Source organism: Malaclemys terrapin, chromosome 3 (assembly GCF_027887155.1).
Source record: "Malaclemys terrapin pileata isolate rMalTer1 chromosome 3, rMalTer1.hap1, whole genome shotgun sequence".
NCBI lineage: Eukaryota > Metazoa > Chordata > Testudines > Emydidae > Malaclemys > Malaclemys terrapin.
Window position 1 is genome coordinate 169031250 of NC_071507.1, and position 15845 is coordinate 169047094.

At 41.8% G+C, this 15845-nt stretch overlaps 1 protein-coding gene across 2 annotated transcripts in view; it reads right to left on the reverse strand.

Annotated features, from left to right (window-relative positions):
- DLGAP2 (DLG associated protein 2) overlaps nt 1–15845 on the reverse strand; it is a 654575-nt gene that overhangs the window by 396077 nt on the left and 242653 nt on the right. Inside the window, exon 1 of one of the 2 annotated variants that reach the window (XM_054024257.1) lies at nt 11362–11434. The exons of the other annotated variant lie outside the window; for it this stretch is intronic. Within the exon in view, the coding sequence (XP_053880232.1) occupies nt 11362–11419 (58 nt within the window). The 5' untranslated portion in view covers nt 11420–11434. Of the gene's footprint in view, nt 1–11361; nt 11435–15845 lie in introns of those variants that run through there. 2 annotated transcript variants of the gene reach the window in all.

Sequence of the window (15845 nt, forward strand, 5' to 3'; positions counted from 1 at the left end):
GGCTAATCACTCTTGTCTTAACTGTGATCCCTACATAAACCTGCGTACAGCTTGTCTTGCAAACAACAACTCTAGCCTAACTATGCTTCAGTGGAGCAAAACTCCCATTGACTTCTGTGGGAACAGAAATGGACCAATACTCTAGAGAACAACATGACAGCGTTTAACTCATCAGCAGTGATTTAGGCTTCTGTTCTGAAGATACTTTGCTTTGCAAGAGAACCAGAGCCACCCTTCACCAAAAAATGAATGAAGTTTATTCTATCAAACCATACTCCTACTTTGCTCTTAATCAACAGACTATTTCCCAATGCTGTATATCTGTAGGTCAAAATTTACAGCTCTGTAACTTGCTTATTCCTTGGAGGCTTTCTGTGCATGTGTCATGGTTGCTCCTGTTGCCACTGAGGATTTAAACATTTCTATGTTATTTTTAAAATATAATTCCCATCTTTGAAAATACAGAGTTGCAAGATGTTCAGTCCCGGAGCTCTATTTATTTCCACTTATAAACTTTTTGCCACAGGTGAGCAATCGTTTCCATGTTCTCTCTACAGGTACTAATGCGGAGAGTGGACTAGATGTCCCATCTGAAGGAAGGGAGCAGAAGGAGACTCCACCGATTGGAAGGCAAAAGATGCACTGTCCTAGGGATGAGGGTTCCACAACCACCATTCCCAAGAGGAGGAGGAGGGTGGTGGTGGTCGGGGACTCCCTCCTCAGGGGGACTGAGTCATCTATCTGCCGCCCCGACCGGGAAAACAGAGAGGTCTGCTGCTTGCCAGGAGCTAGGATACATGATGTGACGGAGAGACTGCCGAGACTCATCAAGCCCTCGGATCGCTACCCCTTCCTGCTTCTCCACGTGGGCACCAATGATACTGCCAAAAATGACCTTGAGCGGATCACTGCAGACTACGTGGCTCTGGGAAGAAGGATAAAGGAGTTTGAGGCGCAAGTGGTGTTCTCGTCCATCCTCCCTGTGCAAGGAAAAGGCCTGGGTAGAGACCGTCGAATCGTGGAAGTCAACGAATGGCTACGCAGGTAGTGTCGGAGAGAAGGCTTTGGATTCTTCGACCATGGGAATGTATTCCAAGAAGGAGGAGTGCTAGGCAGAGACGGGCTCCACCTAACGAAGAGAGGGAAGAGCATCTTCACAAGCAGGCTGGCTAACCTAGTGAGGAGGGCTTTAAACTAGGTTCACCGGAGGAAGGAGACCAAAGCCCTGAGGTAAGTGGGGAAATGGGATCCTGGGAGGAAGCACGAGCAGGAGAGCGTAAGAGGGGAGGACTCCTGTCTCATACAGAGAAAGCGGGACAATCAGCGAGTTATCTTAAGTGCCTATACACAAATGCAAGAAGCCTGGGAAACAAGCAGGGAGAGCTCCCAGACTGCTGGACTGGGCAGCACAGTATTGGGAGGAGGTGACCAGCCCTCTGTGGAGAAAGAAGTGGTTCGGGACTATTTAGAAAAACTGGATGAGCACAAATCCATGGGGCTGGATGCGCTGCATCCGAGGGTGCTAAAGGAGTTGGCGGATGTGATTGCAGAGCCATTGGCCATCATCTTTGAAAACTCATGGTGATCGGGGGAGGTCCCGGATGACTGGAAAAAGACTAATGTAGTGCCCATCTTTAAAAAAGGGAAGTAGGAGGATCCGGGGAACTACAGGCCAGTCAGCCTCACCTCAGTCCCTGGAAAAATCATGGGGCAGGTCCTCAAGGAATCAATTATGAAACACTTAGAGGAGAGGAAAGTGATCAGGAACAGTCAGCATGGATTCACCAAGGGGAAGTCATGCCTGATTAACCTAATTGCCTTCTATGATGAGATAACTGGCTCTGTGGATGAGGGGAAAGCAGTGGATGTGTTATTCCTTGACTTTAGCAAAGCTTTTGATACGGTCTCCCACAGTATTCTTGCCGCCAAGTTAAAGAAGTATGGGCTGGATGAATGGACTGTAAGGTGGATAGAAAGCTGGCTAGATCGTTGGGCTCAATGGGTAGTGATCAATGGCTCCATGTCTAGTTGGCAGCTGGTTTCAAGCGGAGTGCCCCAAAGGTCAGTCCTGGGGCCAGTTTTGTTTAATATCTTTATTAATGATCTGGAGGATGGTGTGGACTGCACTCTCAGCATGTTTGCAGATGACACTAAACTGGGAGGAGTGGTAGATACGCTAGAGGGTAGGGATGAGATACAGAGGGACCTAGACAAATTAGAGGATTGGGCCAGAAAAAACCTGATGAGGTTCAACAAGGACAAGTGCAGAGTCCTGCACTTAGGACGGAAGAATTCTATGCACTGCTACAGACTAGGGACCGAATGGCTAGGTAGCAGTTCTGCAGAAAAGGACCTAGGGGTCACAGTGGACGAGAAGCTGGATATGAGTCAACAGTGTGCTCTTGTTGAAGTCTAACGGCATTTTGGGCTGTATAAGTAGGGGCATTGCCAGCAGATCGAGGAACGTGATCATTCCCCTGTATTCGACATTGGTGAGGCCTCATCTGGAGTACTGTATCCAGTTTTGGGCCCCACACTACAAGAAGGATGTGGAAATATTGGAAAGAGTCCAGCGGAGGGCAACAAAAATGATTAGGGGTCTGGAGCACATGACTTATGAGGAGAGGCTGAGGGAACTGGGATTGTTTAGTCTGCAGAAGAGAAGAATGAGGGGGGATTGGATAGCTGCTTTCAACTACCTGAAGGGGGGTTCCAAAGAAGATGGCGCTCGGCTGTTCTCAGTGGTGGCAGATGACAGAACAAGGAGCAATGGTCTCAAGTTGCAGTGGGGGAGGTCCAGGTTGGATATTAGGAAACACTATTTCACTAAGAGGGTGGTGAAGCACTGAAATGCGTTACCTAGGGAGGTGGTAGAGTCTCCTTCCTTGGAGGTTTTTAAGGCCCAGCTTGACAAAGCCCTGGCTGGGATGATTTAGTTGGGGATTGGTCCTGCTTTGAGCAGGGGGTTGGACTAGATGACCTCCTGAGGTCCCTTCCAACCCTGAGATTCTATGATTATATGGGAGGAAACATCTTTGCAGTTTGGACATAAAACTGAAAGCTCATGATGGACAGAATGGAAAAATATTGATCACCATTCCAAGAAGTTAACTTATCACATGAGATATGAGAAAAGCTGTCTTGTCTTAAAGACCAGAATGAGAAGAGACATAAAGATACTTCTCTGGAAACCAGCACCATAATTTCGTCTTAGTCCATACCACTGCCCCAATGTTTGGAAATGTTTAGCAAGACCTAAGCACAGCAGAGTGATTAAGGGCAATGTTTAGCTTTCAGCTTGAATCTCCTAGTTATTATGGTTAAATAAGATCTTAAACATTGAATCTTAATACTAAATGGTGTTGAGCAAATCTTGGGAGATGAGAACCATCCTCTTCCTTAAAAACCTGCTCTTATGTGCAGATATTCATTTTTACGTGCAATGGATGTTTGTGCATTTCAGTGGATGTAGTCATTGCATTTGCATTTAGGAGTCTGATCTTTAATGCTATTTCAACAATTTGGCTTTGTATCTTCTTTAAAAAAATAGATAAAAGTACAAATGGCTGTCATTTGACTTGGCACTGAAATACTTTTTGATCTGAAAACAAAGTGTTCATAATGTGACTTGACTGAGCCAAGTGAAATGTAATGCACATATTTTGTTGAAGATACTGAAAATACCAGTAAATTCATGGTCCCCTCGTATTATAAACTTTCCTTTTATGTATTCATGTGACTATTGGATTGTTTGGACAAACTCCTGTTGTCTTCAATAGGCAATGGATGGGGCCCAAAGTGAGCAACCAAAAGATGTTTCCAGCTCCAAACAATAAAATAAAATGAGCATATTCATAAACCATGAATTGCAGTGTATAAATTAGCAATTATAGTGAAAGAGACCAAAGCAAGAGGGGAAGACTCCAACCCTTTTAAAAATGAACCAAAATCAATATTCCTTTTCTATTATCTTTCATCCTGTAAAAAGTCATTTCAACCACAGCTTCCCTCAAGTCTCTTCTTGTGATATTAGAGCAATTAACTTTCCACTCATGCAGTCTCTAAAAAAAATCTTATGACCTCAAAATATTTTATCTTACACGGTCCCCCACCCCTCCACCCTTAACATATCTACAGCTCCTGAAGGACTGTAGCTTTACCTTGCTCAGCTGCCATTAAATATAGCAGAATGACAATTTTCCTTAAAGCTTCTACTAGGATATCCTCAACATTCTCATTACAAACCAGTGGAACCACTGAACATGTGAACAACTTTTCTGTGAGGAAAAAATGAATGCTACAACCTCCCTTCTCTATTCAGGAAGCCAAATTAGTAGAAAGCGACCCAGATATTTCTCCCAAGCACTTATACAGAATATTGGTTCTTATACATTTTTCTCTTTGCATGCTCCTCTTTATGTAGCCAAATACTACTCAAATTATTCTTCAAAGATTTTATACATTATTAATCTCTTAAACTCAGGAGTTTCTTACAAGCATAAATCAAATATCACTGAGATTTTAATCTTGTAGTCACCCCTTATCTCCATAGGATATACTGGTTCCAAGTTATTAGAATAATGTATCAAGTATTCTACTCCATGATTCTGAAGAGAACAGTGGCAACTGCTTACATGATGATACAGATTAAAGGAACTGTACTGTATTTTTATTCATTGTACTATATGTAGTTCATTAGAATGACCTAGGCTTTGAATTACTCTTACAGCAAGTGTAGACAATTTTTGTCATATACTAAATGGTGGAGAGAGAAGTTATTGATGGAAAGAGAAGAAATTGATCATGAATAGCTTTCTCTAGTAAAACATTTATTTTAGGTGCCAGTGAGCAGGTAACTTTGCTCACTTGTACAGCCCACACTGTACAGAAAGTCCAAACTTATCCCCTTCCTGGAGTTTGGCTTTAACAAAGAAAACAATAAGATTAAAAAAATCAGCTTGAGTCTTCTCCCCAGATCCAGCTACTCCTATAGATTCCCCTTCAAGACCTCTCAGGCCACAACACAGAACATCCCCCCAGGCAGAGAGCAGTTCCCATTTCCCTGGGAGAATCGGCATGTCACAGCAGGGTATCGGTACCTGCTGACTTGGTAGGGTGTTGCAAGCAAACACTGCTAGCCTGTAACAGTGCCATTGAGAAATCATGACCGTAGATCCTCCTGAGACAAGGAGGAAATATTGCAATAATCTAGAATTGCATTATACCTAATTTTCAGTTTTATATGTTACTTGGTTTAAAATATCCCTGAATCATATTCAATGACTATGATCCATAAAACTTATTTGGAGAGGAGACCTTTGAAAGAAAAAAAAAGATTGATTAGTGTTCCATTTGTGAAAGCTTTGAGAGATGCGGTAAGCACCTAGTCTTATTTTTTTGTCCACCCCCTCCTACATACACACTCTGTTCATTCCTTTTTAAGGAAGATTATTGTTCTACATTTAAACAGAAGAATAGATGGAAGAGAATAACTTTCACTTTTTTCCTTATGATGTATTCTTTCCATTGCGCCATAAATGATGCAATTCACTTCATTTTATACATGAAAGGTCTTTAGTTTTTAAAGACAAGCCATCAGTAGAGATGCAAGTCATACACAATATGTGTATGAATTCATCTCAGAGGAAAAGTCCTTCGTATGTTCCACAATATAAACTAATAAATAGATGTGATTAATAGTGGAATCTCATGACCTCTGCAAAATAGAAAACTCACTTTTTTTCCAAGAACAGATACAGAAATAAATCTAGATACTTTTATACATAAAGAAACTTTTGTGGTGCTTTTAGACACAATGAGAAATAGAAGAATTTTTTTAACTGCAGCTGTTTAAGGTTACAGTGGTTTATATATATTAAAACGCAGTTAAGTTATTCCAAAGGCAACACCTTTCTGTTCAAGGTATAAATATCATTGGAAATATACAAGGATGTCTCATTGAGAGAGGTATTGTCCAGTGTTTTAAACCCATTATTTGAAATTAGGAACCACTGAGCTCAAATCATTGTGCACTGTCATTGACTTGGCTTGGGGCAAGTCCCTTAACAACTCCGTCTGTCTCTCCTTTGGTAAAATATTAAAAATAATTCAAATTACATAATGTGTGTTTGACTATGAAGACCACTATCGTTAAATGCTAAGCAGTAGGGGTAAGACAGAACTTCGGGATCTCCAAATAGGAACTAAACACCAGTGCTAAATTCCACTTATGATTGAACTGAGAAAACATTTCCCAGAACAGTAAATATCATGAAAATGCAAAAATAGTAAGATTATGTTCACAATTTCTTCTTGGACAGTCATTAACTAAGAATTCAATTATTTTATTGTCATAACTTTGTATAATGTATTTGGATAATTGCTATTGTTCAAAAGAGCCTAATTCCTGTAAATATGTTATGGAAATCATCATAGGGCTAAAAGATGCTAGGAGGGCTACTACATTAATCTAGTTATAGGACTCTTAAATAATAGTGCAGAACAGTTGTATTCACAAAGTAAACATTTACTCTTCTACTGCTTTCACTTTATAGTTTCCCTTTTCGTGGGGTAGACTGCGTCCCCCGCATAAAAGGTGGTGGATAGCCGTCCTTCCCTCAAGGAGACATACCTCAAAGTCACAATTCCTTCCTTGCTCCGGGGGAGTAATAAGGTGCTGCTGGCTCATACCAGTACCAGATTCTTTCCCTGGCCCCTGTGCTGGCACAGCTATGATGGCAGGAGCATTGGAGAGCAGAGCCAAAGTTCTCCATCTACCCACGCCTGTCTGTCTACACCCTACACATCCGCTTCAGGGGGGAATTCAGGGATGCATATTGCTGTTTTACCCCTACATGCCCAGAGTGGTCTGAGGAATCCAAAGATGGGCGTGGAGGAGACTCACTCAACCGTACACCTTTAAATGACCATGCAGTTCAGGATATAATCTCACCCTTAGTTATTATGTCAGTAGCAACCAGAGGCCCCAATACAATGTATTTGTGCCAGGTACTTTGCATACATGCGTAACTCAGACTGTAAGCTCCTTGGGGCAGGGACTGTCTTTTTGTTTGTAGAGAGACTAGCACAACAGGGTCTTGGTCCATGAGTGGGGATCCCAGGTGCTATGGTAATACAAATAATTAATAATAATACTAATATGACACAATCTAAGTATTTAACTCTTTTCAGATGCATGTAAGATACTATCCAAAACAGAGTTGTAATGTCTTTTAATTTAATCTATTGAGAAAATAGGCTCCACCTATCTGAAAACACTGCTAAAACTCATCACTAATAAATGAACTTGCTAAATACAATTATTCTTTAAAAAGCAATAATGTATTTCAAATAATTCCCTTGTCACTTTCAGTCTATTCTCTTAACTGACTTAAATGTTCTCCAGTGTTTTCCCCCCACTCATTCAGATTTAGCCAGGAAGTAAAATGGACAGCTGCACTTTCTCCTAACTCCAGAACTTCCCCCTAGGTTTGCTCATGGGTAGAGTAATTTTTAAACTGGGAAACTAATTTGAACTTATGCACATACCATGCCTAAAATGGTTACTGAACACTATATATAAAATTGAAAAGGGAATATTGGACTGGTTTTAATTTTTAAGCTAGTTCTGCCGTATAGAAATACTTGTTTTAAATAATTGTTTATTAAAATACATTTTAAAAAATTAACTGTGTTGTAACTATAGGGGAGTGATTTTACAACCATCTATAGCCGTAACGGGGCATAAGAAACAGCTGCCTCACCCACTACTTTACAGGCATCTAGCAGCCACTGCACCAGTGCAGTTCAGTCCCAGCTTCCTGGAACAGCCAGGGGATGGGATTGATCCCCTTGTGGACGGGACCTCTGCCACTGAGAGCACATGTACATTGCAGCTGGAGGTGTGACTGGCATCTCATATAGACATACTCACACTAGCTGTACTCTAGCTAGCTCACTAAAAGTAAAATATAGGATGTTGTACGTAGGCTTCAGCGCGGGATGCACAAGCCCACCTAACCTGGTAAGTACTTACTTGTGCAGCCCCTACTGAAGCCCGTGCCTCAGCAGCCTTGCTTCTATTTCTAGCAAGCTAGCTAGAGTGCAGCTAGCATGGGTATGTCTACACAAGCTGCCATTCATGCCCACAGCTGCAGTGTAGGAATACCCTGACAGGCACTCCACCCAGTACCCTCTGGTAATTGTGGAAGAGTGTGTGTGAGGTTTTTTGGGGGTTCTCCCTTTGGTTGGAAGTACTCTGGGCTAGGGATGTACCTCGGAAGGGGCCAGAGGATTATGAGAAGTGAGAAGTTGCTTTCTGTATCTTGATTCAGTATTGGTCGGTGTGAGCCTTCCTACCCTTGGTTACGTGTTGACTACTGTCCGCATTCAGTGGCAGAGAGTGGCAGTAACTGTAGGAGGTATCCCTATTCCATTGAGGGTGACATCCCCTTCATTGACTCTTTACTTCCAACTTCCTCCTCTCTTGTTCACATTCACCTATTACCTAGCCTCAGTGGTGGGGGTGGGAATTGAGTAAGCTGAGCATCATGGGTGTGTGAAAGGTAATAGATGAGTGCCTCGTAAGGAGATTCACTTCACTTCTAGGGTGACATGAAAGAGAAGAGGGGGATTTAATGGATTTAGGCAACGGAGAAGTTATGCAATGCATGTGGCCACCTCTTCCTTTTTTTGGTCTCCTGAGGTTGACAACTCTGGATCTGCCTCTGCTTGTGGTTCAGATTTGCTGTGGGTTTGGCTAGATTCCCACCTGCTGTTACTAGCAGCCATAGTCAGGAGGTTGCAAGCATCTCTTTCAGGGGTGGATCTCTCTGCCACCATCCACTGTTCAAGACTGGACTGCTTAATGGTGCATATCTTAAATTCATCTGTAAACTGAAGATGACACAGCATGCTTGGTAAGTGGTGTGAACCCCAATGCTCCACAATCTCGGGTGGCTGCTGTTGATTTCCAGGTGACTTCAAAGTATTAGATTTTTAATCTCAGTGGCTAGGGGCCCATTTGAGGCACTGCCTTGCTCACATTTCCATACTGATGGAATTTGCAGTCAGCAGAGGTGCCTGCGCTGGAGAGCTGCTGGCAGGGAATTCTCTGTTTGGGCCCCTCAGCTTTAGAACATCGTCCTGTAACCTTAGTCTACAATAACTGCAATGTAGAGAATGCTGCAAAACTCATCAGTTCCATGGGAGGAGAGAGAACAACAAAGAGAAGGTGTGTGATGGGATGGGTGTATCTGTGTTCAATTGCTTGGCTGGATATTTCTGGCTATGGGAGTTGGGCTGAAATTGCTGGATGTATAATTTATTAAAGAGACTGTATTTTAAATATCTGGGCAACGCTACAAGTGCTTGGGATTAATGCCTTTTGTTATTCTGTACAGAACAAAATACAGATGACTAAGAAGTCTGGATGCAGCTGTCTGTTTTGACCTTCAAAGGTTTTTACTTAAACTTTTATTTCTGATGCGTCACTTTAGGCTGGAATTTGCAAGTCTGCCTAGGGGATTTAGATGCTAAAATACCATTGATTTTAATAAGAACTTAAACATCATTGAAAATTTGAACCTCAATGTATTTGAATGTGTGGACACTCCAGCCCGACTTCACCACCCCCTTCATGGCACACAGCTGCCTCTACTGCATGACAGAAGGGCACAGCTGTCACTCTGCTTTTCAACCAACAGAGCTGCAAATGTTGCCTGCTAGCAGCTCTTCTGAGTGTTCCTGCCCACTCCTCAGCACCTCCTGCTGCTCAGCCATCCCCACCAGCATGCAGATCTCCCTCTCCCCTTCTATATTCGTGCACCACCAGAATCATCTCTCCTTACCCCATTGCCACTTAGTTCCTGTTCCCACTCTCCCTGCAATCCTCCTTTCCAGTGGGGAGTGGAGGGGAGAAATTAAAGATCAAAGATGTTACTATCTACATTTATGTATAAAAAATCATGCAAATTCAACTGCATCACAGTTCTCAATTTCTATTCATTTGGAGACCAATGGTGTTCCTATTGAAACCAATGGGAGTTTTGATAATTGATTTCAATGGGAGCAGAATTGGGCCCTGCATCACTAAATGCTCAGGACGTGCCTGAATAAAAATATATGTAGTTCAAATAGTACAAATATATGGCTTTCAAAGTCTTAATCCATAATGTATCAATTCCGAAGGGCACAGCTGTTAGGCACACTTTTATTTAACTGGCAGCTGTAGAAATATTTAAGCATCCAGTTCAATTCTGAAAAGAAAAACAGAAAAAACTTTTTGAAAAGCTAAGGAAGTCTAAACAGTGAGAGCAGGCAACAGTAGATTGTAATAATATTATATGTATGCAGTGAACCTCAAACGTTGTGATCAAAACATCAATTCGGTCAACTTCCCCATCTTCAAATATGAAGATGCTGTAAATCTCCTGGGCCTGTTCTCCAGCCCAATCCATTCAAAAGTATTAAGTACTGCAGGGCTGTGGGGGTGGTGGTTGTTTGTTTTGGGTTTGCTTGTTTGTGTTTTTCCTCCGATTTAGATACTGGTGCATCTGTATATAACAGAAAATTTGTATCCACTGTTTCCAGATTCCTGCTTCCTTCCTTTCTAAATTCATCTTGGACAAAATCTTCAGTTTCACTTGTAACCCCATGTGATATTTACAACACATGCACAATCTTATTAGTCAGCAATATTTTTATTCAGCTGTTGCTTTTGCAGCCTCCTGGCAGAGTAGCAATAAACATTCCAGTAACAAACAAGCTTTTAAATGCACCAGTCTGAACTACACAGCTGTTGGTGGTCTCCAATCAAACCTTCAAAGGATTTATACAATCTCTGTGGCAGCTTACAATAAAAATCATTGTTATATAAAGACATATCTGATCTTAACCAGTGGGCCTGACTCTCCTCCAAATGACTCCAGTGCTTGTCTATTGATTTCCATGCGGTTTCTCCTGACGTGCATTGGTACTCTGTTGAATTATGCTGGTATAAGTAATAGGAGAACAAGGCCCATTAAAGCTGCCTAAACAATCTATTTCCATTGCTTAACTCTAAGACACAACGGTGTGTGTGTGTCACAATGGGATATCCCTTCACTTCATGCTGCTCATTGAGCATGAGATAGAAGGCTTAGCACATAAAGAGCAAGACATGTCTGGATATCTCACCACCACACACACCCTGAAAAGTCTTACTGGAAATATAACCTGGGCCTAGAGCAGCAATAGGCAAAATAATAAATGGATACCCCACACTTAGTGAGTGTGTGTGTGTGTGTGTGTGTGTTTTAAAAGCACCATTAAAAATAGCCCCACAAAGTGTAAATAAAATGCAAAAAAAACCCTGAAACTTACCTCTTAGTTTACATTGATTTAATATATTTTTTCTTCTATTTTTCCATTTTCCTTGCATCTTGGGAATATAGTGGTTTTCTCCACCCACTTCCTTCCTCTCACCTCCTCCCCCTCCAATCTGGCCTCCTTTCCTTCCTGGGAGGTTTTTAAGCTTTAATTTGAGAGGGTAAAGCTGAAAAATATTTGATACAATTTGTTTTTAATTAGAGAACTGAGCTCCTCATCATGATTGATGCATTCGTGGGAACTGCCCCAAACCGCTTGGAGTTTAACCACCCTGTTTATTTTATTCCAGACTATCATTGAAAGGTTATTTCACTGTTTTATCTGTAGGCATTCCAGTTTAGAAGGCTGCAGCTAGAAATAGGGCTGAATCCTAAAGTTCAGATGTGAATCTGAACCTCAGATACCACAATTCCAGTGTGGGCCCCATTTCCAGCTGGAACTGGAGTAGGAAGCACCAGCTGGGATTCTAGCAGATGCTAGAATGTGATCTCAGTCTTGACCCAGTCATACAGGTTACAAGTCATGTTTTTGTATGAGTTTAACAAGTCATTTGAGAACAGGTTGAAAATGACCTTTCAGAGTTGGCGGGGAGTTGTCTAATCTTTCTGCAGCACGTGAGTTACTGGAAGAGGAGGAGATGAGTGGAAAGGAAGATGTAATTCATTTGAGTCTGAGATTGTGAGTAGTGAGAGGACGGTGTGGAACACTTTGGAAATGTCTCCCCTCCAACAGGCAGAAGTCTGGACCTAGTGGGAAGCTAGCAGTTCATGAGTTCAGTGCTGCAAGATTCTGGGCAGCTCCAGGGTGTGTCAGGTGCCTGCAACTCCCAGTCATGTCAGAGGGAGTTGAAGCCATTCGCCATTTCCAGGAGCAGCTCAGCACCCTACAGGGTTCAAGCACTGTAGCCTGTTTGTGCTGTAAACTAGCAGATAACACCTTGCACTAGGACAGTGGCCCCCAAACTTTTCCCAGTCATGTCCCCCCTTACCTCTATCTGCCCCTCTCCCTCCCCCAGGAGCCAGGGCCAGGAAGGGGGATGGGGGGATTGTGGACAGGGGTAAGGGGCCGGGGCTGCAAATGGAGGCAGGTCTGGGGCCTGGTGCATGGAACGGCAGCTGAGGCTGGGGCTAGGGCCAGGGCTGGAACGGAGCTGGGGACAGAGCAGGGCTGGGTGGTGCTCCCTCCCCACTCCCTGTGAGGGCTGGCCCAGGCCCCTCCATGCACTGCCAAATATTCCTCTGTGTCCCCCTAGTGGGATGTGCCCCACAGTTTGGAGACAGCTGCACTAGTAAGTAGTTTGTATCTTGGCTATATTTTCTTTGATATAATTTTTTGCTGATGCTTTGCTGAGAGAGTCATCCTCTCACACCCTGCATAACTCACCTACCTCTTGGAAGTTTACAAATATTTCAAGGGTGTAGACTGTTTTATTCCCTCCATCCCCATTGATTACTTAACCAAACCATGTACATTTAGCTCCTTCAATCTTTCCTCATAAGTCAATCTCCTTAACTCCTGAATTCTGTTTGCTCATCTTTGAACTCCTTCCAATTCACCTATTCATGTAAAAGACGACAGTATCCTCCCTGTTCTGTTGCACAAGCCATCTGCACATGCTTCCAAATATTGCATAGGCTTTTTTGCTACCATACTGAATTGCAAATTTACTGTCTTGTATCACCCACAGGTGTCTTTCAGGATTACTGTTTTCCAGTATATACATATATCTGCTTTGGATTAATTTATCCCAGATGCATTCCCTTCCATTTTCCCAACTGAAATATAATATTACTTTTTTGCCCATGTTTCTAATCTTTAAGTATCTTGTATTTTCTGTGCTCCCTGCTGTTTACATCATCTGCTGATTTCATTAACATGCTGTTATTCCTGCTTAATATTGTTAATGAAGCTATTAAATAAGGCCGAACCTATGTCCAATCCAAAGTGTGGTACCACACTGGACAATGGATATTTCCCATCAGGAAAGCTCCTACCATCACATTGCTTTAGAACAGACTTACAAACTGATCTGTCAAAACCACTTATTTTAATTGATTTTAGTACATTAATTATTGCAGGATTGATTGAGCTTTATTTGTCATGTGCCATAAAAGATGTTTGGAAAGCTTGGCATAAAAAGGCTCAGTGTTTATCTAGTTATGTGGTTGTACTGGAAGAATGACAGGAGACACTGGATATGTTTAATTAGGCCACAACTTTATTATTAACTGTCTGGGAGTACCCAGCAGATAAAAGAGTACAGTGCAAGTAAATCTATGATCGTTTCACTATCTCTCTGAGGGGGGAGTAGAGGGCATCCATTAGCCCCCCTCCCCTTTTCCATCCTGATTACTAGCCAATCCACTGCCAGGATCTTTCCATGCCCTTGTCTGAATGAGGGTTAAGGTGGACTATAAATGGTTGTGGGGCAGTTGGCTCCCTGCCATGCCAGTCAAGGGAGTTCAACCTCCCTTCCCCATTTCCACTCCTTTAACAAACACCTACTTTAAATCTTTTACCAATCCATTTATCTGATCACTGTATCTCTTTCCTATGGAGTACCTGCACTGGTCATTCCCCACAAGGAGGTGCCAGCTATTAGCTTGGCTGCCTCCCCACAGCTGGGTTCCCAGACATCTCCTAATGCCTCCTATAACATCGACCAAAAATGTGTCCGTCTCCAAATCTGACAGGTCAACTCCATTCTCCCTGAATAATTCAGGTGCCCCATATGCTATGTCAGGATGAAAAATTATTGACTCCTTTATGACCCCCGATGAATTTGGGTCAAAAGACAGTGGGTGAGAGGGGGCTTTTACTGCCCGGCTTACCCCTATATATTCTCCCCTCCCTTCGGGTCAGGTCACCTGGGGGGATGAATCATCATACCCACACTGATCTGCTCTGATCCATGCTTCTCTGCCTCTTAATGAAGTATACCCTTTCTCGGGCAAGCCAGACAACGCGCCTCTCCACCCTCCCTCCCCAGCTTAAGGTGCGGTGAGGTCATGGAGTTTGGATTGATACTTGTTTCTGTTCTCTTTTTGCCTCAACCCATTCCAATTCTCTATTTTACACTACATTTTTTCTCTTTATAGAGCATAGGTGCTTCAATGAACTCTATGAAAACCATGAAACTGATTTGTCTGAAAACTGATCAAAAAAGTTGAACAGCAAATAAATAGAATGTTATAGTTATCTATCTATATATTGTAAATACACAACAGACACATAGTTACAACTAGAGTTCCATTATAAGCTCTATACTGACCTAACCAAAGAAACAAAAAACAACTTTGAACAGAAACATTCCTTTGTCCTCAAAACTAGTGATTATTCTTGGGTTAATTTTGTTGACTGTTCAAACTTTTTTTCATTATAGGATTTTAAAAAACTTGAAATTAGGACAAAATGTCTAATATTTTTAGTACTCTAAGACTAAATAAATCCTTGCTTTTAATATTTCACACAACTTAAAATTCTGTATGCGAAGGCCACACTTTAAAAAAATATTGAAAATAAAATCATCAGTATTTTTCATCATTACTGATTAGCTCCCTGTCAAAAATACTGGCATGTAAAATTTTAAATGTTGAAGTTGTAGCATTTAAAATATAATATATGAGTGAATTTGTGCAGGAAAAGGCTTCACGTGCAAAGGGAGTCTTGAAAATGATGGACTTCAACACATATAATTTTGTGTGCTGAAAGGTTTTTGTTCTCTCCTCACTCCACACTGCTGCTACTCTCCCCAGAGAAAGCCAGATCAAGGGTCCACATTCCCAGATAACAAAAATTTTCTAAGAGCTACAAACACAGTTAAACATTGAGACCAACGAGACAAGTCCATGCTGTTCTTCTAAGCTCAAGGTCAGTGAACCTGGAAGCCCCCCATGGATTGGAGCAGCTGGGAAATGTCTGGATCTATAATCTAGGTCCTCAGACTTAGTTTTGGATCAGAGGGAGGAGAGAGCTGATAAGAAAGGAAGACCAGGTATATTTAAGTTCATGGCGTTTTTTTCACATAATTAATTATGCACTGAGGTTTTGATTTCAGAGAGTCCTTTCTGCACGGAAATAATTCAGCAATTCAGTTTTATGCATAGAAAGCTATGCACAATGAAAAAAGTTTAGTGCTTAAAGATTTGAATGGAGCTTGGTACTCTGGAATCCCCTCTCTAAATTTTCTAAATCCTCATTTTTGGGAGTATGGACCTTAATAGAAGGACCAATGTGGCTTTAACTATGTCTTGTTTACATTGACCATTCAAGTTGTAAACCCATTTCTAACATGGCTATTTTTCTAGATTATCACATCTTTATATGCCTGAATTGTTCTTTTTCTATATTAGCTTGCTGTTAACACATGACATACCTTTTCAGGTCCATCTTTTATAATGACATGAAGAAAATCACAGTAACAGCAGAACCTTTATATAAGTTATATTTAATAAGCTTTATTCATCCCTGTTCTAACT